The 26,939-nt window shown below is 53.1% G+C and overlaps 1 protein-coding gene across 2 annotated transcripts in view; it reads left to right on the forward strand.

Moving 5' to 3' along the window:
• Window positions 1–26,939, forward strand: part of KLHL29 (kelch like family member 29) — a 322,618-nt gene that overhangs the window by 237,476 nt on the left and 58,203 nt on the right. For both annotated transcript variants that reach the window (XM_017947314.3, XM_031654960.1), the window contains 2 exons: window positions 15,428–15,569; window positions 18,612–19,124. In XM_017947314.3, coding sequence (XP_017802803.2) covers window positions 15,428–15,569; window positions 18,612–19,124 — 655 coding nt within the window. The remainder of the gene's footprint in view (window positions 1–15,427; window positions 15,570–18,611; window positions 19,125–26,939) is intronic.

A 26,939-nucleotide genomic window follows, 5' to 3' on the forward strand; every position in this document is an offset into this window, starting at 1 on the left:
CTGCCCTGTGGGGGCCAGAGTCCCCCGCAGCCCAAGAAGGCTGGGGCTGTGTGGGTTTGTGTGGAATGCATGTGTGTGGGCTCAGTTATGTAAGTAGGTGAGTGGACGTGTGCACACTTGTGCACCTGTGTGATAGTGTGTGCACATGTGAATGTGAATATCATCCCGGGAGTGGGGTTGTACAGCATGGACTGTGTGAGAGGTTGGAGTCTTGTATTCAGAAGGAGGCAGATGCAGAAGGAGAGAGCTGCCAGCTAGCTGTGACCAAGGTCTGGGTTTGGAGGGTCCCCCATTTCTGCAGCTGACTTAAATGTGACCTCAAGTGAATCCATGAACTAACTCCCCATGAATAACCAATAGAAGAGAATTTTGATGCCAGTGCTAACTCCAGATAAAGATGAGTGGGTTGGCTGGGCTTACTTGGAGGTATTTATAGATGTGTCTCCAGGGAGAATGGCCCCTGGAGGTGATCCCCAGGCGTCTCACAAGGGGCCATTGGTATTCCACATGAGCTGCGCATGGCTGGAAGTCTAGCAATTACTACCTGGACTGTTGATCTCTGGGGCAGTTATGACCCAAAATATTTGACCTGCACTCCCCTGCCTGCCCCACCCAGCCCCAGATGTACGCTTAGGGTTCCTCTGTGGTACAGGAGGTTTCAGGGTCCTAGAAGGACCAGGTACCAGATAGGAACTGGCTTCCTGAGCCATTAAAACAGGGTTTCAACTGCCTTCTTCTCAGGGATTTTACATCTCTGCCACACCCCTTCCCAATCCCATGCTGGTATCCACCAATTACCTGGACTCTTGCTTCTTCATTGTCATTATTTAGCCAAAGAAAGATGCCCTGAGGCATTGCCCCTCACTGTCTGTATCTATGAGCCTGGCTCAGCTGTTTCTTGACCTGCAATTCAGACCACCCGCCACCAGAGGTCGTGATGCTTTGGTCTCACAGCCAACTGCTACATTTCCCATAGATACGGTTTTGAATCAGCATCCAGCCTGCTTTCCAGTGCTTTGCTTTTGTTTCTTGATAATCCACAGACCGTGGAGGAGTCTCTGGCTGCAGCGACCCAGAGAAAACTGATGGAGAAAGACTGTGCCTCTGGCACAGCATCCTTCTTATAAAAGGCTACTTAATATTCCTGCATTCTCGGGTCCCCTAAAAGTAATAATAGCTGCCATTTGCTGAGCCCCTGCCTTGTCCCAGGTACTTCGCTAGGTCCTGGAAGTAGAAGATTCCCACTGCTTGTTGAAATCAGCCTTTCAAAGGAGGGATTGTCCTGCCTACTTTATAGATGAAGGAGAGAAGCAGGGGCTCAGAGAGGTGGAGTGACTTGTGCAAGGCCAGTTAGGAGTGGGCCAGGTCTCAAATCCAGACCTGCTGAATGCTGGCCACAGCTCTGATCATTATGAAGAAGGGAGGCAAGTCCAGGAGAGCCAGGGTGCTGTCAATTGAGAAATATGAGCTATGGTCATCCAGGCTGGTTGGGTTTTCACCAGAAGTTCTCAGATCCTGCTCCTGCCCTTGAGCCTTTGATCCAGAGTTTCTCCTTCCTGGGAAGCCACATGGTCTGCACTCAGCCTTATAGCAGGACATGGGGTATAACTCACTCCACTTACTGTGATGTTTAGGAGCAAGCTAAGGAAACTTCTCGTGTCTGCATATTTAAATGCTTTTATTAAGTGGAACAAGCTATTTCTGAACACGAGAGTGGCCAACAGCCTTAGAGGAAATTAAAATGAACCATGACAATGGAAAATTGCACAGGGGCACGGTGGATTCTCCGGAGATAAATACAACAAGCCTTTCAACAGCATTCGGGAAAGACTAGAGATCATGGAGATTATGTCGTGAGAGGAAAAAAGCAAACCATCAGAAAATTAGAGCTCAGGCTGGTAGGAGGACCAACTGGCATGCTAGTCAGGTCTGTGGGTGTCTGTCTCCATTCAACACTCCCTGGGGTCTAGTGGGCAAGGTGGAGCCAGAGAAACAACAGGCGGATTGATCTCCACTCGATTTGGCCAGCGTTTCTGAACACCTACTTTGTGCAGGCTGCGTGGATCTTATGGACTGAATTGTGCCCCCAGCAAAATTCACAGGTTGAAGCCCTAATTACCGTTGTGATGGCATTTGGAGATGGGGCCTTTGGGAGATAATTAGGTTTTGGTGAGATTGTGAGGGTGGGGCCCTCCTGATGGGATTAGTACTCTTGTAAGATGAACAAGAGACACCAGAGCTCACTGCCCAGTGAGGACACGGCAAGAAGGCAGCAGTCTGCAAGCCAGGAAGAGAGCCCTCCCCAGAACCTGCCCGTGCTAGCACCCTGATCTCAGAGGTCCCAGCCTCCTTGACTGTGAGGAATGCATTTCTGTTGTTTAAGCCAGTGGTCCCCAACCTTTTTGGCACCAGGGACCGGTTTCGTGGAAGACAATATTTCCATGCACAGGGGTAGGAGGGCGGGGGGCAGTTTCTGGATGAAACTGTTCCACCTCCGATCATCAGGCATTAGATTCTCATAAGGAGTACACAACCTGGATCCCTCGCATGCACAGTTCACAACAGGATTCGTGCTCCTATGGGAATCTAATGCTGCAACTGATCTGACAGGAGGCACAGCTCAGGCAGTAATGCCAGCAATGGGGAGCAGTTGCAAATACAGATGAAGCTTCACTCACTTGCCCATCACTCGCCTCCTGCTGTGTGGCCTAGTTCCTAAGAGGCCACAGGGTGGTACTGGTCTGTGGCCCAGAGGTTGGGGACCCCTGCTTTAAGCCATCCAGTGATATTTTGTTTTGGCAGCCTGAGCTGACTAATGTAGTGAGGAGCAGAGCTGGGCCCTTAGATCTTGGCCTCAGAGAACTGCCAGGCCTCGAGGGGCTGTCAACTGGACCATCTAAAGTTTCCATAGATATCAGCTGTTGTAATTATGATCCTGACTCTCCTACTAGCCTGTGCACTCCCCTAGGCCAGAGACTATTGATAGCTGTGTCTGCAGAACAGGATTGCCTCTCAGTAAGTGTGGGTGGGAGGGGGACTGGATGGATGGATGACGCCCCTGCAGGCGATGGGCCCCAGCACTGAGGGAGTGGAGCTGTGGTAGCCGGACCACAGTGCACATGCAGACAGAAGCCCACCTTTGGACATGAAGGGAGGAAACCTTGGCCTAGGCAGTCCGGGTTCCTGCTGAGGAGGGGACATCAGTGGAGGGCATTTGTCTGGGATCCCATCTCCAAGGGTGGGCCAGGCCCAGCCTCTTGAGGAGTTGGCACCGTGGCTACCCAGCCTCTTGCAGAGAAGACCAGAGCCTCATGCTGCCCTGGTTACCCACAGCCCCTGTGTGCAATGCCCATCCCCGCCCTGCTACTCCCCAGCACTGCTCCCGGGGAAGGGAAGTATCTGTCTGTCTGCCCCAAGAGGGCTGTTTCTATGTCCCCTGCCTCTTCCACCGCTGCTTAAGATCTCTCCGCCGTGCCTCTTGCTGTGGGCCTCCAGTGAATGTAGATGGCATCTGGCTGCCCCCGTGTTTCCTGAAGGCTGAAGAGCTGGGCTGTTGCTAAATACCAGTTCTTTTTAAACATCACTTTAACCACCTCAATTCTGAACCAAGATGGGGCCAAAGAGAATGTCTCTGCCTCAAGACCCTGCCTGGCCACACGTGGCTCTCATTACAGACAGCCTAAGCAGGCACAAAGCAGCCAGCACCCAGGAGCTGGAGGAAGGCACACCGAGGCCCTCGCTGCGTCTTCTGGAACATTCCCACTGCAGAGTGGTCATTTCTGCCCAGCTCCGACCCCTATACCATGTCAGAATCTAGGCTTCCGTCCTGAGACCCGCACTCAGGTGCTGACTTGCTTGGGTGAGTCTTGAAGTCCCCACAATAAAACTGCTGTATCTCCTTCGGCGCGCCTTGCGTCTGAGGAGCCGCCTCCGAGGCCGTGTGTGCTGCCCTGTTTGTCTCTTTGTCTCGCTGCCCCTCGGTGTGACTCTGCCGCGTTCCCTCTCTTGTTAGGCCTCTAATGAGGTCGCTGAGGATGTCGTGTCAGGACTGTCGTTTGGCGTCAAGAGTCGAGCTCTCCGTCGACTCCGTGCTCTGGGAGTCAGTGCCGCGAGTCACACAGCAGAGGTTTTAGAACGTGGAGCTGTTCCCTTTTCCCAGTGAGTCTTTGTTTGCAATTAAAAAAAAAAAAAAATGAGGAACGCTCTGCCCCCAACTAGAAGGGAGGAGGCCAGGAGTCTTTTTTTTTTTTTTTTTTTTTTGAGATGGAGTCTCGCTCTTGTCACCCAGGCTGGAGTACAATGGCACGATCTCAGCTCACCGCAACCTCCACCTCCCAGGGAGCGGGGCAGCAATTCTCCTGCCTCAGCCTCCCGAGTAGCTGGGATTACAGGCAGGCACCTGCCACTGTGCCCGGCTAATTTTTGTATTTTTCGTAGAGATGAGGTTTCGCCATCTTGGCCAGGCTGGTCTTGAACTCCTGACCTCGTGATCCACCCGCATAGGCCTCCCAAAGGGCTGGAATTACAGACATGAGCCACCGCACCCAGCCCGAGCCCAGGAGTCTTAATGAGTGTGTTAAGCGACTACTGAGGAAGGTCACAAAGGGAGTCACAGACAATGGGGACTTGGTCTTGGGGTTTTTTCTGGCTCTGGGAGGTCCTGCACACAGGAGGGCTTAGTTAATCCTAGAATGCCCTCTGGGGAGGCACTGGGAAGGCCCTGGGGGTGGGGCAGAGGGGCCAGGGCAGCTCCTAGCCAAGCCGTTGTAAACAGCCTGCTTCTTCTCCTGGGGTCATTGCGAGTCATCTCCATGCAGGCCCAAGTAGCTGGGCTCACAATTAATGTTGAGGCCAGGCATGGTGGCTCACACCTGTAATCCCAGTGTTTTGGGAGGCCAAGGTAGGAGGATCGCTTGAGCCCAGGAGTTCGAGGCTGCACTAAGCTGTGATGGCACCACCACACTCCAGCCTGGATGACAGATCCAGACCCTGTATCAAAAATAGTAATAATAATGTTGGGTGTTCAGACTGTAGTCTCTGAGGGCCAGGCCCCATCCACAAATGGTTCAGTAAGGGAGTCCACCTGTGGCCCCACACTGGCCCGCAGCGGACTTTTCCTCACCAGTTTACTACGGATTTCAAATCTGAAAATAACAAAGGCTCCCGGAAATGGGCGTTGTGTGATGTGCGTCTGCGAGTCTGCAGCTGACCCTGGGGAGGGCGGGGGGTGGGCCCGGAGTCACTGCCCGCAGGGCCGGCAGTTGGAAAATGTCCTATCAAAGGCCAGAGCGGGGGCTGCCCCTGCCGTGCCCACCTCCCCGCCCACTCTGGCGACACGAATGGAGAGGGTCGCCGTGCTCAGGAGGGCGCTGCCTTGTCACCAATGCCACGGTGACCAGAAACAGGCAGGGCGGTGGGGCCTCTGAGCAGGCCGGACCGCTACAAGGAACGCGGCTGTTGGGGGAGCGGTGCGGCCTGATTGAACGGGGATGAAAGGCCCGGCCCTGCTCTGTGAGAGGTGCCCCTCGCGCTCCTCCGCGTCCCTGTCTGTCCGTCTGGGCCACTGGCTCCCGCACATCACAGGCATCTGCTGAGGGCCAGGCCTGCCCTGCACCTTTCCGCAGAATGAAAGGGAAACTGGTATCAGAGGGGAGCTGAAGCACAGGAAAGGGCCTCTTTCTTTTCAAAGACTTCCGTTTGTGATGGGCTTTTTTTTTCTAGGTGATCTTATTTCAAAGCCCCTTTGAAAATTTTGTGGGTTTTGTAATGGATGAAAAGTTACTTGGAAATGGGACTAAGAAGTTTTCGGTTGAAAGTTGTTAGAGGAAAGTTGAAAGCTTTTGAGTTGTAAGGTTCTGCCAGATTTATCATTTCCTTTGTCCACAAGGCCCATCCACTGGGAGGGGGGCTTGGAGGAAGGGGCTGGGGGCCCGGACAGGGCACATTCCAGAGCACGGTGCAAAAACCAGCCCCATCTGTGGTTGCTTTATGTGTGCAAGGGAGGCCATCTGTGCTGCACTTTCAGCAAAAGTGTCTCCAGGGTATAGACTTTGATGTTGGAAAAGGGAAAAGCAAACATACTTCCAGGATACTATAGAAAGCTGGGTTCTATCAAAGATGCGGGCTACCACACAGGTGTTTCACATCAGAAACATCATTAAGAAAGAAGACAGGGCCCCAACAATCCTGAGAGAGGCCTGGCACGAGCCTGGAGCACGTCCATGCTTGAGATCCGAGGAGAGGAGACACCGGCGAACAGCACCGGGAGGAGGCGCTGGGAAGAGGTTTAGGTCAAGAACCAGGAAAAGCATTGTTGCTGAAAATGGAGGGGCAAGGAGTTTCCAGAAGGAAGAAGGAGGAAGCCATTGTTAGGGATCAGAGAAAGAGGACGTGAAATGCTCCCATATTTGGCATCAGAAGGTGATTGTTCATTTAAAGGGGGTGGTTTCACTGAAGTACAGAGGTGGGCGGCACCAGGAGTGCAACCCAGGGAGATAGCAGATAGCCCCAGTGGGCTGGCAGAGTCACAGCAGGAGGCCCCATCGGGCTGACACAGTGTGGGAAGGAGAGGCCGTGGCCCGTGTGCTTGCAGGTACCTAGGGTGGGCTTTAGTATTATCCTGACAGAATGGCGTGGGCGCAGCCTTAATATGGCTGAGTCCATTTATGGGGCTACCGGCCACAGCCGGGGAGGCTGGGGAAGAGGTAGCCTGGGAACATTCCAGCCATCCCAGAGCACCTCTGAAGGTCTTGTGATAAAATAGTAGACATGGGTTAGAGTCCCAGGCTTGCCATGCCTTGAGTTTTTTGTTTGGTTTTGTTTTTGAAATGGAGTCTCTCTTTGTCACCCAGGCTGGAGGGCAATGGTGCTATTTTGGCTCACTGCAACCTCCACCTCCCAGGTTCAAGTGATTCTCCTGCCTCAGTCTCCCAAGTAGCTAGGACTACAGGGGCACACCACCACGCCCAGCAGATTTTTTTGTATATTTAGTAAAGATGGGGTTTCAGCATTTTGGCCAGGCTGGTCTCGAACTCCCGACCTCCAGTGACCCACCTGCCTCAGCCTCCCAAAGTACCGAGATTATAGGCATGAGCCACCACACCTGGCTGCCCTGAGTACTTTTGAGCTTCTCTGGGCCTTATTACTCTCATCTGTGAAATGAAGGTAAGAACGCAGAATTCGTCATGGAAGGAAATCAGCACATGCTGGCACCTGGCGTGGAAGAGGCTGTTAGGACAGTGGCTGGCCAGGGAGGACCAGTTCATCCGTGCCTGGCATCCGTTTATGGCTTGGGTCTTCACGGTGATCCAGTGAGAAAGGGCATAGGAAGTGACTGGTGGTTTCCACTTAAAGTATTTACAGATGACCCTCGGGGCTGGACACCAAGCCCAGGATCACAGGGCAAGGACAGGGCCAGGCCTGGGGCCCAGACGGGATCTGCGGTTGTAGCTCCCAGCCCAGCACGTGGCTGCCCTCACCAAGCCTGTCCTCTGTCTCTCACTTGCTACTCAGCCCCTCCTACCACCTGCCCCATCACGTCCTCTGTCCCCACCTGGGCTCTCAGCAGGACCATTTAGCCTCCAAAGACATCATCATATTCTGTAATATGATTGGAATCTGAATATATATTTTAAATGACAAGATTGAAATTAAAATTTAAATAAAGAATTACTTTTCTGTAAGTTGCTCCGAAAGCAGTAATTTAGCAGCAAATTGATAGAGAAAGGTAAGCACTGGTCCTTTAAACCATCATGCAGTTTCCGGCATGCGAGCCAGAAGTGTCTCAATTTAACACATCATTGGTTAGTATTATTAGAAATGTCATCAGGCACCGGAGCGCATTATGGCAGGGCTCTGAAGGGGAGGCTGAGGGTGCAGACCTGGGGCCAGGGGGCCAGAGAGGGCAGCCTCATTAATGAGGGCAGGTGGGGCTCGGGAGACCCTCCCCTGGCCCCACGTAGGGATTTGACTGCGATTATCTTCTCATTTGTAGTTCAGTAGCAATCAGGAAATGAGAACGGAGAGAACTGTAAATGTCATTTGCGCTTCCCGGAGACCACAGATTTCCAGCTTTGGCGGCTCTCAACATGTCCTTCTGACCCCCTGAAACCTAGGCTCAGCAGAAGTCCTCACAAGTGGCCTCGCCAAGGAGCTGGTTCCCATGAGCCACATAAGCAAGACCCAGAACTCCCCCAGTCAGGACCTGATGAGCAGCATCAACCCCACGGTCCCCATGCACAGGCCCAAGAACTTAAACGTGAAGACTTTCATTGATCCCCAGAGCGAGTCCATGGACTACCTGCCGAGCATCCCCTGTAGGTTTATTAAAGGGGCACATTTTGGGGTCCCTTACCCCACACCAACTGAATCAGAACCTTCAGGATAGGGTCCAGAAACTTCCATTCCTCTAGTCTTCCAGATGCTGCTTTTGTGCACTCACATTGGAGATCCCCGTGGTGGTGGTCGGAAGCCCTCCCTAAGTGATCTTGGAATCAGTGTTCTCAGTGATAACCTGCCAACACTAGAAAGCTTAACAGCCCAGCTATAAACCTATGAGCTGTCATCTGAAAGATCCCAGACACCAAGATATCTCCCCAAGCCTGACTTTCTACCATTGGAACGTAATTCCTTTCAAGTAAGAACTGCCTTCCTGGGGCTTCACCTTTGTAGTGCAAGAGCCCCTGAGAGGCCCACGTGCTCAGTCCCCAACACCCTGGTCTGAATATGTTTGCCAAAAGCTGGATGCCATCATTCCCCACAGGTGGACCTGGCACCATGAAGACCTCAAGTGCCCTGCAGAGGGAGGGAAGCTGAAAGAAAGTGAAATATCCACTCTTTGCAGGGAATGGCCTGCCCAGCGATGCCCCCTCCTGGAGCTCATATCTGGTGTGATATGATTCCCCCCAGGGCAAGCCAGGGCCCGGTGGTCAGAGGTGCCTGCAACAAATGCACTTCTGCTAGGAGCACTGTGCAAATTTGCTCTTGCTATTCTCAGAAGAGCCCTGGGAATAACCCTGCAGAGTGAGAAGAAAAAGGAAATGACAGCATTCACCCCCCAGTGCTGGGCTGAGGACACTACAGCCTCCCCCACCCATGTGCTCCCAAATCCCTGTTCCTCTGCCACCAGCCTCTGCAGAGCATGGATTCTGAGCAGTGCTGGCCTCCTCATGTCACCCAGCTTTCCAGACTGCAGTCTCACCTAAGTGGGTTTGAGTTACAGGTCACATGCCATGCCCTAGCTGCAAGGGAAGCTGGTAGAGCAAGTTTTCTGATGTAGGGAGTTCCAAACGCGTGGGGCAATCAGAACCATGCCAGAGTTGCAGGGAGGGCCAGCGCATGTGAGCATCCCTTGCCAGAAGGAGCCATCAGAACCCAGAGCCAGGTGGGTGGGATGGGCACACCAAAGCTTGTCTTCCCCAAATGAGCTGGGTGTTGTGGGGAGTCCAGAGATGCAAACAAGGCTCCAGATGAAGCTCCGGGTACAGGGAACTCCAGGCTACCCCCGGCATTGTCCTGCCTGGGGCTCCTCAAGTTTTCATCCAAGACCACTTCACACCCACCACCCAGCTGGGCTGTGTTAGGGAAATGCTGCACTAACTTTAGTTTTGGCATTTATGTAATTAGAGTCCCACTATATTTATGCTGCCCCCAATCCTCTACAGAACGCAAAGAGATGCATGTAACACTGTGCATTTTTATGTCCAGGATAAGGCACAAATGACTTTACCCTTTACTATTTTGCAACATATACAAAATAGTAAGATACACAGTAGACTGTGTATCCCCCTTTTTTTTTTTTACCTGTTTCTTTTTTAGTGGCTGTAAATGACACATTTTATAATATCTCCCAAATTTGTGCACAGGAATTCTGAGAGAGCTTGGCTGAACAGTTCTGCTGAGCCCATGATGTTGACTAGTAACCCTTGGTGATGTTCATCTGATTTGCTGATGGTCTGGAGGGTCTAAGATACCAAGGCAGAAGCTTCAAGCCTCTTAAAAACATAGGCCCAGGACTGTCATAGTGTCGCATCTGACATACTATGTCAAAAGAGTCACAGGACTGTGTGTGTGTGCATGTGTGTGTGTGTGTGTGTGTGTTTTAATTTAGCTACATGGAAGCTCCGTGCTATGCTGAAGGCTCCACTGTAGCAGTTCCAGGAGCCCCGGGGCCTGCATGTGTGCAGTGTTCTCTCTCCCCATGTTCCCTGGTCTGGTCTCCCCTTTGCATTTCGTCGTGATTTTACTGTACCTTTTCTTAACGGTAGCACCAGTCTCTCTGTTAACAGGGGTGGGAGTGAGACAACATCATGGGTCTGTTCCTTGGGGTCTCTCTCCAAGCCTGTGTCACCCCCACGGCTCCCTGGTGCAGGTGTCCCATTATACTGGTTGTAAATTCCTCCAGGGCAGGACTTTGCCCAGTACGGATCCCTGGTACCTGGTGGTGCCTCTGGCCCAGAGAGGGTGCTCAGTGATGCTCAGCAGAAGGCCACCCTGCCAGCCGTGTCTGCACCACATGGTACAGGGCATCGTGGCCTGCAGGTTCCGGTCTGGGAGACAGTTTCCTTGGCAGGAGAGAGCTGTGGGTGCTGGCGTCATCATCCCTCCAGAAAAGGCCCATGTGTACCCCGGAAGTGGACTCTGAAGCCTGTCTCTGCCAGATGTATCTAGGCTGAAAATGCACTGTTTGCTGTGGGGTCCTTTGGTGACTTGGGCCCCAATCCATCTGCCAGATTGAATCCTGCCTAGCTTTTGTGGCCCAGCCCCAGCCCATCTCTTCTGGAAGCTTCTTCTCGAGGCTTCATTGATTCACCCTCTTCTGACATCCTTGGGCAAATAGTGGAGGGTGCTGTGTTCTGTTTTCTCCAGGAGACTCCCCCAGGTCCCCCCAGCTCAACAGAGGCAGTAGTCACCCCTCAGTGTCCATGCCTTGATCGTATCCAGGCATCCAGAGGGGCTGACGGGTTCTGCTGGTCAGTGGATTGGGCCATCCAGGGCTCCAGCAGCATCCAGGACAACGGTGTTAAGGGCCCCAGCATACACGGCCCCCATGATATGGAAACCTCAGCCCCCCAGTGAGGGAACCGTGCTGTTTCACTGCTCTGCTCTGTGACTCGTGTCATTCACTCTCCCTGGAATCCACCCTGTGCATTCATTCATTCATCGAGCCAACAGTGATGCATGCTTCTTCCATTGGCCAACAGTGTAGCTCAGAGACCCTGCCCTCTTGGAGTTATGGAGCTTTGCCTGCAAAGATGGGGCAGAAACAAGGTCCTGGGGGTAGTGCGCTACGTACTGTGGTCATTGGGTGCACAGAGAGTAGAGGTGAGAACAAGCGAGGCCTGGGAGGACCCCAGGGGAGTCCCTGCCATCTCTCAAACCTCAAACCTCCCTTGCCACGCAGGACACTGCTAGTCTATGCGGTACCTTTCTGCAAAGTAGAAAAAGGGGTTTCCTCTGGGCGGACAGATTAGCAAAAGCATCTCGGGGCTGTGTGTCACAGACTCCTGGGTCCACAGCCCGCTGAGCAAAGGGTACTCCATGGGCATCCACTGCTCCTGCCTCCCCGGGTGAGTGTCAGCCCCTCGCCCTCTACTAGGCATCTTTCATTGCACACCACCTACGGCCCTACACACTTTTCCCTAAATTAAGCAGGTCCCTCAGAGCAGCTCTGTGGGCCGTGCACGGCTGGTTCCGCCCAAGCTGGTGGAGTGAACCCACGTGTCCTCTGAGACTGCTGCAATGTGGAGGCCCCCAGCCCCCATGGTCAGCAGGTGCCTCCCACTCTGCACTGCCTCACAGAGAGCTTCAACCATACAGGCCCTGGGTCTTTAGTGTTCTTCAGTTGCTGAAAGAAGCAGGATGCTGTCAGCTGCCATAAAACTGTGACCTTTGAAAATTTACAAGAGCTCAGGGTTTAAAAAGCGTCTGCGTTAATGATGCATCCCATTAGCATCTCATTAAAGGAAAACCAAGAGAAGCCTGCTCAGGCCCGATGATGGGCAGATAGGGCCACTCCGTGGGGCCAGGCACGGAGAGGCTCTCCTGGTCTGCCTCTCTCTGCCAAGTGCCATCATGTCAGTGGAGCAGAAGGCATGGCAAGGAACACTGGGGAACGGCCAAAGGTCTGGGTGGCTTCACTGGTGTCCCAGATGATGGCAGGGGGAGGGCATGAGGTGAGGCTTGCTCAACTCTGCCTTCCTCCCTGCTGCCCAGGCTAAGTTCTCCTGGTTGGTTTTCATGGCATTCTTGTGTCGTCAGCACCCCCCGACCAGGAGGCATGGAAATCAGGGTGGCCTGGGCTTGCGGGGATTGTGAACCATGGGAGGAAAGAGTTAGCAGGAGCTGGGCTCAGAGCTGGACCCACGGACCTGAACATGGTCCCCTAGAAGCTTCCAGAACCCAGGGACCATGTGGCTTTACTGAGGGCCTGGAACTCATTGCAAGAGGGGGCTGTGGTCAGGCTGCGCTGACGCACATCACCAGTGGCTCTGCATGTCACCTACCCGGGGGCCCAGGCTCCTCGGCAAAGGGCACACCCCGTGTCCAGGTTTTTTCTGGAGAAAGTGGAGGAAGGAATGTCATTGCATTGTTTTAATAAAATAAATAAAATTCCTGAACTACAGGTTGCTTGTAGCTTCAGATGTTGTGAGTGCTTAGTAGAAAATGGGTAGCCTTGTGTATCTTTCCTAAAGAAGAAAAAAAAAAGACTTTTGGTTCTCACCACAGAGCTGCTTTCTTATACATAAGAAATTGCTTGTAGTATTCATGAACGACACAGCCAAATAGCAGGCCGGTTGTAGCCCACTTCGCCTGCTCACAGCCCATCTGGGCCCGCCTCTGCACACCCGGGACACCCCAGCGTCTTTGCCTCAAGCTGTTCATGTATCGAGTCCTCCCACTGTGACGCAGCAGCCACTTGAGGGCAGGGCTGAGTCTCGGTCATCCGCATCCCCAGTGCCTAGAGCGGTGCCCGATATAGACCTAAGGCAGAAGAAACAAACTAAATGAATGAGCGGCAGGAGTGCTCTGAAGCCAAGGGGCTGAGCAATCTGTGTTGGAAAAGTGAGATTTTTTCAAGTTCAGAAACTCCAACAATTTTAGGGTGACCGTTGGAACTCCTGAAGTTTTAGTGCTCAGAACATGAGGACCCAAACTTGAGGGGACCCCAACCTCCTCTCCTGGAGGCAGGGGCTATTCCAGGGCAAGTTTCCAGAAGCTTCCCTTCCCTGTCAAGTTGCCAGGCCGGAGTGTGATTCAAGAGGGGAGAAGAGTGTCTGTCGGAGGATGCTGAAAACCTCAACAGCCTCTTGCCTGGGACACCTCCAGCATCCCGCACCGCGGAGAGGGGCTGCAGCACCTCCTCCAGGCAGGAGGGGCTTCTGCGCTGTCCGTGAACGGAGTGCTGGTCATGAGGCTGGGATCTTCGCATTCACACTTTGCTCCCGGGGACGGCATGGGACTTGGCATAGGCTCCTTCTCCCTCGGATGCCTCTGATTCCGAGGAAAGCAGTCTCCCTACCTCTGAGCCACCAGGACCTGAGAGCCTGGAAATACAACGAAGGCTGCAGAGTGGATAGATCCTTCAGACAGGGCACACGTTAAAAGCTGTCTATTTGGAGAATGCTGGAAAAACCATGCTATTGTTCCCTAAGACTATTAGTGAGTGCAGCGAAGTCCCCAACCCCCTCTCCTCCCAGCTTCTGCCTGTCCCACAGATAGAAATGGGGCAGGCCCTCTGATAAGGAAGCTTGTCCCTTGAATTGTTCTTTTCTCAGGAGATTCACCCTTTTCCTTTGTTTCTTGCTCTGTTCACAGAAGCAAAGCATCTGAAATGCAGGCCAGAGATAAAGTGCAGCCTGATGCAATTAGCAGAGCGCAGCCCACAGATCCTAATGGGATACGGCTCCCGCTCCTCCATCAGGCCCTTATGGAGGCGCTGTGTGTCGTCTGCACTATGCGTCAAAGCCCCAAGTGTTGCCCAGCCTCCCTATCCACACCCCCTCTCTGTGCCTGGCACAGAACCCAGGAGAGCCACTCTGGTCAGAGGGGCTCAGCAGCAGGCCCTGTCTCCCACCAGCTGGGTTCCTGGGTCAGGTTTCATCAGAAGTCACGGTAAGGACCATGGTCCTCACCTGAGAGGCCTGCAGATGCCCCTGGAGGCTCCTGTGTTCTTCTGTGGCTGTTCCTGGTGGGCATCCATATTCACCCCTCATCCCACACCTGGTTGGGCTCTGGCTGTGCTCTGAGGAACTGTGCTCACTCTTCCCAGGGCCACCTGTCCTGACACCCACACCCCCGCATATCCCAGGTATCTTATCCCAACCTCTCCAGCATGTTTCCAGGAGTATTTTCATTTGTTTGTTTGTTTTTTGCCTATATATATAATGGCCATAGTAAAAAAAAAAAAAAAAGGAAAATACGGAAAAGTATAGATAATAAAATAAGTTACCCATAATCCCCTCACCCAAGAATAACATCCCTGTTAACATTTTGGTCATTTCCCTCCTACATATATTGTCTGACACAGGTGTGTTTGCATAGGGAGGCCATTTGTGTGTCATTCTGGGGCCTGTTTTTCTCATTAAACATTATAGTGTAAGCATTTTGTCATCAAGAATTCTTCACACATGATTTTTGATAGCTATATAATATTCCGTTATAAGGCTGTGGCTCAGGGAGACAAATGCTGTCCTGGTGGTTTTTGGTTTTGTTTTTGTTTTTTCACTCTGAGGTTTATTTTTTCATTCATCTGCAAATCTGAGCTAGAGAGTGGGCTCACAGAGCGGAAAGCCTGCCTCCTTCCTGCACAGAGGAGCTGAGGGTCCCACCGTCCACCTAGGAGCAGTATCTGAGCTGTCCCTGCCATGGGCCTCAGCTCCCACCTTCCCCACGCCTCCTCCATAGGACGACTGGGCCTCAGAGGCTGGGGTGGGGGCAGGATGGGAAAGGTATAAAGTCCCTCACCTGCTACCTGCCGGTGGCCCCTTGGAAAGCTGTCCTCTCCTGTGTCCAAGAGCCAGCCAGTGGTGACATAGAGGCTGGGCTGGGCACACAGTGCTCAGCACATGCCCTGATAAGTTGGTAGCATCTGTGTGGCTGTGGTTTGTGGATGGTCCGAGGGCCGGAGATCCCATCTCATAGCTCAGAACGCTCTTCCCATTGTGATAGGGCTGGTAGAGTGAGTGGCCACGGAGGGTGTCCAGGGAGGCACTGGCCTGGGTGTTCCTAGAGGCAGGAGTTTAGCAGAGGTCCCAGCTGCTACTACTATGGCAGAACCATAGTAGGCTCTGTCTCTGACCCTGTGCTCAGTGGGCGAAGCTTAGGCAACGGGAGGCTTGTTTTGGAGGCTAGGTCCCTCCTAGGGAGTCTTGTTCTGGAGAATGGTCCCTGGCCAGGCCATGCTCACCTCCTCATCTGCTTCCCACAGGCTCCTGGCATCTCCAAGGCAGACAGTCAGTCCCAGGGACTGGCGACCAGCATCCGGTGGGGGCAGACGCCTATCAATCAGTCCACACCCTGGGACACTGATGAGCCACCCTCCAAACAGATGAGGGAGAGTGACAATCCAGGTATGTCCCTCGTCGGCAGATAGAAACGACTGAGCCCAGGGCTTGGTGAGAAGCTGGAGGCTTCCTGGGGACCCCAACTCCTGCACAGCAGGTCTTGACCCTGTCAGGGTCAGAAGCCCCCTCGTCAGGTTCAGGGGGAAAGGCACTGTGTGTAATTCCCTGTGAAGGAGCTGTCTCTCTACTTCTTTCTTTGCTACTCAAGGACTCCAGAGAGCAAAGGGAGTGAGAATGACATTGTTGGGGTGACTTTGAATTGGCTCCGGATTCTTTTGAATCATCATTCCCAAACCTGGGTACTCTGATTCATAACAAATTTCTTGAGACATGCCTTCCAGTAAGGTTTTTCCTTGCTAATGGTTGTATGACAACTGGGGTGTTCTACCCTCGGGAACTGGGAATTAACTCACCAGCTCGTACAACATCCCAGCCCTTCTTTGGACAGCTCCAGCCATAATGAATGCCCTCTCTTTTATCTCCCGTTGGCCCCAGAGCCCCCCCTTAGGATCCACAGAACACCTCAGTTTGCCCCTCCACACAACAGCCCCACAGGTGCCAGGAGACCCCTTTCATGCCCCTCTCAAAGTCTTAGGATAAACACCCCAGGCTATTCAGCCATGCCCCACAGCCCATAGATTCCAGGCCCTTTGCCTTCCAGGGCTTTGCTCTGCCCCCTGCATCCCTCTTGAAGTGCAGCGTCCAGAACTCAATGCAAATAGCCCATGAGTGGTCTGCCCGGCACGTGCTTCCTTCAGCACCTCTGGTCTCATCACTGCTCAGCTAGTAGCCACGTCACATGCTGCCTCAACAGCACCCCAAGATGCCCCAGCAGCTACAGTTACCCCTGTTCATGTCCTCACAGTTGGGCTTAGGCAGCTGGGTTTGGGGACCCAATAGCAAGCCCTCATCAGTGTCCCCCTGTTTGCTGTTAGGATCTCTTAGACATCAGCTTCTGTTGCTGACCCCACCCCTCCCAATTATGTTCCCTGCAGACTCCACGTCAGGACCAAGTCACGGATTAAAATGCTGGGAGCTTGCCACATATAACTAGAGACTTCTCTTTAGGTCTCTTGTACCCTTGGACCATTCACCACATCATAAGTAAATCACCTCCATGGCACTGTGTCTCTGTGTCTCTGCCACAGAGTCCCCTGGGCCCCGCCCATTGTGCTCTGAAGTTGTGACGCATTTTTCCAGGCTCCCTGGCTAATCCTGGAAAGAGTAGAGCTTGGGATGACATGCCTTGTGCCTAAGACACCCAGGCTGGCTCATAATGACACCACCTCCCCTCTTCAGGTTTGGGGACAGTTCTCATCAGCAGCCCGTTCTAGAATCTTGCCATGACTTCACTGAAGTTTCTTGGCTTCCAGTTCTCCCTGACCTCTCTCATTATCAAAATCATAAATATGTGTTGCACATGTATCACGTGTCCTGTTCTGTGCATCATCACAATGCTTACGGAACTGGCTCGGGAAAAGCTTGGGCCTACGGTCCCTCGGCTGGGAAGGGGCGACCCAGGCCTCGTACCGTGGTCTATGTGACTCTGAGCCTCGCTCCTCACCACCAGACAGTGGCTCTCCCTTGGACAGTGGTCTGGTAGTGACCCGCCATCTTAGCTCCTGCCCCACGTTGGCGCCATTTTCTTTCTGAGAGGGAGCTCCCAGCTCCACATTCTATCCTGTGGGGCTTGTGGTGCTGAGTGGCCCTCTGCCCCCTACTCCCTCTCTCTCCCCATCCTCAGTCTACGCTGCCACCCCAGAGCAGCTGTGAAAGCCAAGGTAGCATTTGGGCCATGGAGACCTGGCCCCAGGCTCATTCAGTCAGAGGCAGCCCAGACTGGCCTTCCCTGTCATGGTGTCTCCCAGTTTCCCTCACAAGCCCCCTTAGGTCACCCCGCCTGGCACAGCTGACCTCGCCTCTGCGTCGGCTCTCAAGAGGTGTATCTGGACCCCACCTTGTTCAGCCAAAGTTTTCTTAAGGACTAAAGTGGAGTTCTCTTGTTTCCCCCAGGGCTGGCCATGTCTACATTGCCTAGCACAAGGCCCGCCCTCCCCAGCAAGGCCTGGCCAGCCTTTCCACACGTCCCCCACCCGGGCCCCTCCCTTCCTGCGAGGACCAGGCTCCAGTGCCCTCACCTGAGGGCCCAGCGAACACCCCCGTCTCCACCATCCCCTTCCCCTGCCTCCTTCAGAGGCGAGCTTGCAGAAAGGGAGGAGAAACCCCAGCATTTATGGAGCGTTCACCACCTGCCAGACACTCTGCTAGTTTTGTTTTGTTTTGTTTTGTTTCCAAGTACATCTTCCTCATTCAGTTCTTCCCAGTAGTCCCCCGAGGTAGGTATTGCTAATTGCATTTAATAGATGAGAAGAATGAGGATCAGAGGAAATAAGAACTTGCTGAGGTCAGGCGCGGTGGCTCATACCTGTAGTCCCAGCACTTTGGGAAGCTGAGGTGGGCAGATCACCTGAGCTCAGGAGTTCGAGACTAGCCCGGCCAACATGGAAAAATCCCGTCTCTACTAAAAATACAAAAATTAAGCAGGCATGGTGGTGCACACCTGTAATCCCAGCTACTCAGGAGGCTGAGGCAGGAGAATCACTTGAACCTAGAAGGTGGAGGTTGCAGTGAGCTGAGATCACACCACTGTACTCCAGCCTGGGCAACAGAGTGAGACTCTGTCTCAAAAAATAAAATAAAAAAGAACTTGCTCCTGAGGCTCTTAATTACTAAGTGGCAGAGCTGAGAGTGGAACCCAAGTCCCCAAGTCTCTCAAAGGGCTCTGCTTCCTTCTCTCTGCTCTGCTGCCTCTCACCTCTCCCAGGCATGCCTTGCTTCCTCCTCTGAGCCCCAATAGCTGTTTGTTCATAGACCCCCAGCACACTTATCCTGGGCTGCCACGATCACAGATTCCTAATCGGTCAGTTCCTGTTCGCAGGTGTCTCATTCACCTCTGTGACCCAGCACCCAGTGCAGGGCCTGGGGTGGTCAGTGTTTGTTGAGTGAATATGTAACCGGCAGATGACGTTTCTTCCATCTCCCTTACAGGCACAGGGCCATGGGTGACCACGGTGGCCGCCGGGAACCAGCCCACCCTGATCGCACACTCCTATGGAGTGGCCCAGCCTCCCACCTTCAGCCCGGCTGTGAACGTCCAGGCCCCGGTCATTGGGGTGACCCCCTCACTGCCTCCCCACGTGGGGCCCCAACTCCCGCTGATGCCAGGCCACTACTCGCTCCCTCAGCCGCCCTCTCAGCCACTGAGCAGCGTGGTGGTGAACATGCCCGCCCAGGCCCTGTATGCCAGCCCTCAGCCCCTGGCCGTGTCCACACTGCCCGGTGTGGGGCAGGTGGCCCGCCCAGGACCCACCGCTGTGGGCAACGGCCACATGGCAGGGCCCCTGCTGCCTCCACCGCCGCCAGCCCAGCCGTCCGCCACTCTCCCCAGTGGTGCCCCTGCCACCAATGGGCCCCCCACAACTGACTCGGCCCACGGGCTGCAGATGCTGCGGACCATTGGCGTGGGGAAGTATGAGTTCACCGACCCAGGGCACCCCAGAGGTAAGTCCTGCTGCCACGTGCCTGCCCACAGGCCTGCGTCTGCACCTCCCTGCGCGGTCACTGCAACACCACCGGGACAGGAGTGTGCTTCATGCCAGCTCCTTCACTGGCCTCCCCAACCCAGAGGCTGCAGTGGAGCCTCTGCCTGCCCAAGACAACTGGCCTGAGATGGGGGAAGGAGGGGAAAAGTGTGGAGGGCGGGACAAGGAAGGTGGGGAAATGCACCTGGGTAAGAAGAGGGAGCCCAGGAAGAGGAAGGAAGGGAGAGCCTGCAAAGCCCAGAGCCCGCCCCCTCCAGCCCAAGCCCTGGCCATTCTCACCTCCAACCCCCAAGGTCAGGCCAAGATGCAAAAGGGTGAGAGTCATCCACTCTTAGGGGACCACAGAACAGTCCCTTTTGGGGCCTTCTCCATGTTCTACCCACGAGGAAATTCAGAGCATGAACTGTGTCCTTCCCAGGGAAAGCACCCTCGGTCATGCCATCAGATGAGAGCAGTGCCCAAGGCAATTTAGTTAGGCCCAGGAGACGTTCCCAGACCATCTTGAGGCACTTGAATGTTTCGTTTCAAGGATCCAGGGGTGACTTTGTGAGACCTTGGGAAAGAGCACCTCCAGCCTCAGCCTTCAGTTAACCCTCTTCTCCCAGCCTCAGAGGAGTTTCACTCCAGGGAACTCGAAGGTAAAGCCTTCAGAACAGAGCCTCTGGAAGGATGCATGCTGGACATGGTCCTAGCTGGAGTTCCCAGTCTCAGGATTAGGGTTCTTGATGTCTGTATGAGGGATCAGTCCAGACTGGAAGGCAGAAGGGGACAGGAGGACCAGGGCACACATATGAGGCTTGCTGGGTTCCTCTGCTATAGGTTTGCCTAGCCCTTAGCACCCCAGACAAGCCAAGTCCCTGCTCCTGCTGGATGGATGCAGTGGGGAAGGCTGCTGGGCCACTGCCAGGTACAGGCAGCTCCCTGGCAGGAGGGAGCAGGAGAGTCCACGGCAAGCAGTCTGCCCCAGTGGGGTATCTACATCTCCTTTGAAAGAGGAGACTAGACGGTCCTAGAAAGTATGCATCTCTGGGCACAGCTTCCCAGCCTTCCCACGTAAAACCCCTTGAGATAGCATTTTGGGGGGCTCTGCCTCTCAGCAGAGCAAGGAACCCCACTGGCCACTCTCCTGTCTTCTCTCCCAAGTCTCTTCCTTTGTCATTTTAAGCAATTTTCAGGCCTTGTCAAGCATCCCAACAATAAAGCTCATGTCTGGTTGCGGTCGGGTTTAATTCCCAATCTGGCTGAGCCCTGACTGCTTTTGTTTTGGAAATCAGCACTAGTTTTAAATGACGAAATTATAGAAAATTACCTCTAAATTCTGGTAAACTCTTGCTTTAAGATCTTTTTAAAAAAATGACTAAATTGATTTTTTGTTTGAATTGTTTTGGTTAAGCTCTGTCTCCCTTTAAAAAAAGAAAAAGAAAGAAAGAAAGAAACTTACTCCCAGCTCAAGTTCATGAGTCACCAACTCTGACAACTGGGCAGTGGGAATCCTGCTTCCAAGGCTATGCCAAAGCCCAAGGCACCAGGCGGCATATTCTCTCCCCACATCGCCCCTCTGGGGTCTTCTAGGGCTAATGCAAGATCTTGCTGGCTTGCCACGTTCCAGGCATGCATCTAGGAAAAGGAGCTGTTTTGTGCAAAAAGGTAACTAGCTGAGATAGGACTGGAGTCCCTAGTTTGGGGCTCAGCACCAAGCTGGGATCCACCCCACTGAAGCTGCTGGGTGCAGGCAGCTAAACATTGTCAGCCCTGAGCCCATGAGATCAGAAAGACACAGGTGGCAGGGACAGGACCTTGTAGGACTTCTGTGCCCACGGGGTCCATGACCATTGCAGAGCTGTTCCTGTAACCTCTGTGCGGGGACCTGAGGATGTGAACCATCCTCTGTGGTCCTGAGCCAATGGACAGGAGGGGACAAGAAATAGGGGCCCTGCAAATATTCCCTCTACCAGGCCCCACTGGGCAGACTGAGGGCCAGGTGAGGGCCAGGGATGGGGTGGACCTAGAAAGTGTGGTGCAGCCCTGCCTTCTGGTGAGCCAGCGAGACCCACCAGTCAGTGACAACAACTGACCCGTCCATCACCCTGATTTCCAGAGGTTGCCAGCACACTGGCTCTTTCCTTGAAATTCCATGTGACTCGCTTCTCTATTTACGGCCTCATCAGTTGATTTATCCCCTTGTATTTGTGGGGAAGAAAGAGTGATGCATGCGCCTACAAATGCCTCCAAACTCAAGCCTGGGTGGGTTTTGGTTTTTTTTTTTTTTTTTGTGATGTATAAGTAAATCTCTTTTCATTTCTAATCTTAAAAGCCTTTATTGCTGAAGCTATAATTTGTCTGTCAGACCTAATGTCAAACAACTGCATATTTTTTAAAATAAGAAACCCGAATTTTGAAACTAAATCTTTGAAACTTGCCGTATGAGAGTCATGCTCCTAACAGGACCACGTGGGCTTGGATTTGGGTCACTTTTAATTTTGCCCCTTAGGATTTTACATCTCTGAAGCCCAATTGATTTCACACTCCTAAATGACAGACAGCTGGCTCCAGGCGGGAACAGGAGGCTCTGCGTGATGGCGTCAACACAAGTCAGAACTCCACTTTGGAAAAGAAAAGAACTTTCCTTTTCTCCTGTTCTCTGTTTGAAACCTTGCCCAGCATTATAATAAGATCCACCATGCAACGCCTTGAGATCTAGCTCATTAAAGTCCCCGATTTTCCCGGCTATTGTTTGACGTGACAACCTGGCCTCTCCCAGGGTTGAGTAATTATGGGGAGATTCCCCTCCACGAAGAACAGGTCTTGCCAGCCAGAGGGATGGGCCACTGGTATTTTTAGACTTCATTAGTGCCCTGATTTAAAATTTCACATTTTGTTTCTTGTAATTATCTTCCGATCCACTGAGCTAAAATTTCAGTTGGGGTCCTATTAGTCTGCTTTTCCAAAAAGGGCATTGGGACTTTAATTTAAAACTTAACCAGTTGAAAAATAAAGGTGGCGTGGAAATGCTTTTTGATTTGCAATAGGTCAAGCAATTGTCTCTCATCTGTGACTAGAGAAGCCAGCTTGCGCGCCGTTCACTTTAATGAGTGTTATTTAAATGCATTGAGCACATATAGATTTTCTTAAGAAACGTACAAGACAAATCTTTCTTTCTCTAAGAACAATTTGGGGGTGGGAGCAAGCTGTAGAATTTTTTTTTAGATGATATATTGAAAGCTAATTAAAAATAGATTTCATGTGTGCAAAGTGATAAGGGAGGAAAAAAGAATTCGTTCCATTTGAATCCTGTTATGAAGTACCTAAGACATTTGTCTCGTCGTTGGATTGGAACCGCTGAGCTAACATGTGGGGAGAGGTGTGGCCAAGCTCAGGCCTGGGTGAGACCTGGAGTCAGTGTTACTATGCCTGGGACCCCGTGAACCCAGCTGTGCGTGCCTGATGACATAGCACAGGCTATGAATGTAGCTATTTCTACCCCTGCCGCCTTTGGCAAACAGTTTTTGGTGGCTCAGAGGATGCATGGGGACCTTTCAAAGTACCAGGCTCCAGGCCTAGTGGTGAGCTGCAGAAAGGCTATTGTGTCTTCACCTGCCTGGCTTGGAGTGAAAAGCCAGGCTGCACCTGCTCCTACCTGCTTCTAGACCAGAAAGCAAAGCTCGTGTCAACCTGAGCAGGGAAAGGTATCTCTTCTTACTTTATATTTTGCAGGCCTAGGGTGAGGGGTCATGAGGATCCATCTACAGGCTTGGCCTCCCTTCTGGGAAGCCGTACTGGAAGAGAGGGATGGCTCAGCCCCTTCCTTTGGTTCTCCAGCTCCTCCCTTCCCATTTTGGCACTGGACCTCCACCCCATGGCACGGTGTTCATCCTCGCTGCCACATTCGCCCCTGTCTTCACAGGTAACAGTGATGAGATCTTGTGAAAATACTTTGAGGCACAGGGAATAGCCATGTGACTGGGACAAGCCTCCTCACTTCTCTGATCCTTTCTTTCCTCGTCTTTAGAATGGGGGTGACAGTACCACCCTCATAGAGCCTCGGGGAGGATTGAGTGAGATTGTGGACATGACCGTACGTAGCACTGTGCCTGCTTACCACCAAAAGCAGCTCTGACTGTTGCCTCTGGCCCAGGGTCTAGAGAGTTCAGCAGAGAAGGAGGCTAGGGAAGGGGCAGAAGGCCAGGCCCTCCCCAGCGCAGAGGAGATGGAAGAAGCCCATGCTTGTTCACAGGGCTGGCAACCCCTGGTCAAGCCATTTAACTTAGGGATGGGGACCCCTTCCCTAAAAGGGAGGTTGGATGCATCCCTTTTCTGGCAGGAGGACTCAGGATGGCTCTCCCCAGGCATGAGGCCTGGCACTGATCTCATCTCTGCTTGCCCCACACTCTGACATGTCCAGGGCACATTGTTCTTCCGCAGCCTCCATAAATATTCTGGAAGAAGCTGGGAATGCATGATAAAGCTGTTCGCCTACACTCAGGCCAGAGGCACAGAATGTTATCCAGACGGAAATTGTCTTCCCACAGACCTATTCTTCCTGTGTCTGTGCCTCAGAAATGCCAACATGAATTCATCCAGGGTTCAAACTCAAGGCCTGCGTCGTCTGTGGCCAGCCCTTTGTCCACCTCTAGCACTAAGTCTGAAAACTCAATTAATTCAGGTTTCTACGTATCTCTCCTCTGCTCTTCTGTTCCCCCACCACCCCACCATCAGGCCACCGTCACCTCTGGCCTGCACGCTGGCCTCCCAGCCCACAGTACATTCCTTCCAGTCCGGCTCTGTGGTGCAGCCAGAGTGATTTTTCAAAATGCAGGTCTGGCCCTGCCACACACTGTCCAACGAGCCAGCTGCTCTGGGGATGATGACCAGTGCTGACTCGGTGCTTGCCCCGACTTCATCCTTTGCTGTTCTGCTCGCAGGCTGCCCGCAACACCCCAGGCCTTGGCTCTCCAGTCTAGCTGTGCGCTGTGCCTCGGTCGAGTGCCTGTGAGACTGTTTGACTGTGAGCCCCTGAGGTCGGGGGCAGCAAGGACGCTATCTCATCCCCACTCCCCGCTCAGCATCCGAGCCAGTGCCCGCACTCAGAGATGCCTCAGAAGCATCTGATGAATGTGAGCACAAAGCACTGGGCTGAGAATTACCCACCAGGGTTCTGTGACTTCCCCCTTCCCTTCACATGAAAGCAGGTCAGTGCTCAGGGCCCCAGGCATACAGGGATGGAAAGTGCCCTTAGGAGAGCTTGTTCTGCAACCCGTCACCCACCTACACCTGACCCACGCCTGTTTCAGACTTCCTTCTGTACCCAAGCACCTCCACTACATCCTGCCCCAGACCATACAGGCTCTGGAACTCTGCCTCAGTTTCCTCATCTGTAAAAGGGGGAGAAGAATAGAACCCACTTCTTACAGTTGTGAGGATTGAGTTATTTTACGTACTCCTAGGCTTGGTATATTGCCTAGCATGCAGGAATCACTATAAAACTGTTCACTGTGATTATTTTACTGGTACCAGGGCCATCTTTCAGTGTCCACGGCCTTTTAGCGTCCCAGGTTAATGAGTCCCAGGAGATATCATGATATTTGAAGCATCTAGCTCCCAGGGCATCCACCGTGAACAGAAGAAAATCCCCTTCTCCCATTGTAATGTTTGACAGTCCTCCACTGGCCATAACAACCAGCAGGAAGCAGCCTGTTGCTAGGAGCTTCTCCCTAATTCTGGGAGCTATCTGTCTTGAGAGAGCTCCTCCTACCTCCACCCAGGGGCTCTCAGTATCCCGTGGCATTCAGCTTGATAATCAGGGTTCCAGGGACACCGCCGGGGCCAGGTCCTCCATGGCCACATCAATAGATGGGACCAAAAGAATTCTCTGGCTCCTCCAGACCAAACAGCCAAAGCTGCAGGCAGAGAGAGTTGATTAGGAGGGTGTGGCTGGCAGCATGGATGGTGGCTGAGAGCCCAGATTCTGCAGCAGACTGCTTGGGTAGAATTCAAACTCCACTTCCCACTAACCCCATGAACTTCTGCTAGAAAACGGGTGTTTCTAAGCCTCAGTTTCCACATCTGTAACTTGGAGGTAATAGTGCCATCCTCACAGACATGCTTTGAGGATTTAATAATGTATGTAAAGTCTTAGCCCAGTGCCTGGCACACAGTAGGCTCAAATAATATTAGCCGTTGTTATGACCACTACTGTAAATCCTAAAGACTTCTGGAGAAGAAAGCAGGTCTGGAGCACCTTAACCTCAGGACCACCACTGCTTTTAAAGCAGGGTTGTCCAAAATAATCTCCAAGTCTGACTAAATGGCTCACAACATGGATCTGAAACCAAACCGCCATCCCACCCTTGCCCTGACTTTCCAGCCCCGACCCCTGACACACACACCCTCCTGCAGGCAGTGTGTGTCTCAGAGCCTGGGGAATTCAAAACTCCATCTGCACAAGGCTCTTCGTCCTCGCCTGCGCTGTACCTGCCCCAGCCCTGCTCAGGAAGCCTCCCCTCCTCGCGGGGCTCTGTCCTCACGGGGCTTGTTCATCAGTAATTGGAGAGTTGTCCAGGGCTTAACGGTTTTGTTAACAGATCATTTGACTATGAGTGAACCGGGCAAGCGGAAAGATGCCGCAAAGGCCGCTGGACCACCCAGGAACAGTGTCATCCTGGGAGCAGGAGGTGACCCCTGGCTGCCCCAGCCTGCTCAGCAGGGCACAGGCAGAGCGAGGCACCCCGGGCCCTCTCTCTGTGGGGCTGCGGGAGCAGATGGCCTTTCAACCCCAAATCTCTGCTGAGTATCTTCAAGGTCAGAAGCCCTGCTCTGGCCCCAGTTGTCTGACAGGGCCAGAGGTCACCCTGCCCATGGGGCTGAGAGGGCTCTTCCGACGGGAGCCAAGGGCGGGGACATTTCCTTCCTGGGGGCTTCAGGTGATGGTGCTGACCCGCGGCAGGAAGCCAGCTGCCCTGATCCTAGACACTGTCTTCCCTCAGGAGCAGCAGGCCCCAGCAGACACCGGCAGGGTAACCCGTGAGGTTCCAGGTCAGTGACACGCAGAGGCCACTCAGGAGCTTGAGTCATGTCCCCTCCCTCCCTGCTGCACCACCAAGTTTTTACTGAGCCATCACGTTGTGGTCTTAGGCACCTCCTGTGCACAGAGCCCACACGTGGCTTCTCTCCTGAGCCAGGCAAAAGAAACAGGCAGGGTGCCAGCTGCATGCCCCATGCAGTCTGGGCTCCTGTGCACATGAGGCCTGTGGCCATGCCAGGCCCTGGGAGAGAGGTGCAAGTCTGCCCTGGGGGAGCTGGGGAGACCAGGGGGTGCCAGCAATAAAGGCTCAGGGGCTGGAGAAAAGAGGGGTCAGGTTAGACAGAGCCTGCAGGAAAGTTAAGGGGACAGTGAGTGGTTCTACAAATGCCAGATCTTAGGAAAGAATGCTTGAGGGAAGTGCCAGAGACACAGAATTATGATTTTCCAATAGATCCATCTATCATAGAGTCACACACACACGTGTGTGCACACAGTTTGCAGGGCCTGTCCTGATTTGAGACAGGGTCAGCTAGTGAGTTAAGCACAAAGGCCCAAGCCATCCCTTTCTCTGAATGCTTGGCACGCCAAGCCCAGGGAGCCCGCTTGGGCTACTTGGCTGACTTCTTAGCCTCATCAGTTAGTGTTTGCTGGGGTAACAACCCAAGATCTTGCACAAGAGTCCATCGTCTCCGAGGCCATCCTGGTCTTGCAAGGTGAAGACCTCCTTGATCCTCAGGGGCTTTGAGCTGGGTA

This window comes from Papio anubis, chromosome 14 (assembly GCF_008728515.1).
Source record: "Papio anubis isolate 15944 chromosome 14, Panubis1.0, whole genome shotgun sequence".
NCBI lineage: Eukaryota > Metazoa > Chordata > Mammalia > Primates > Cercopithecidae > Papio > Papio anubis.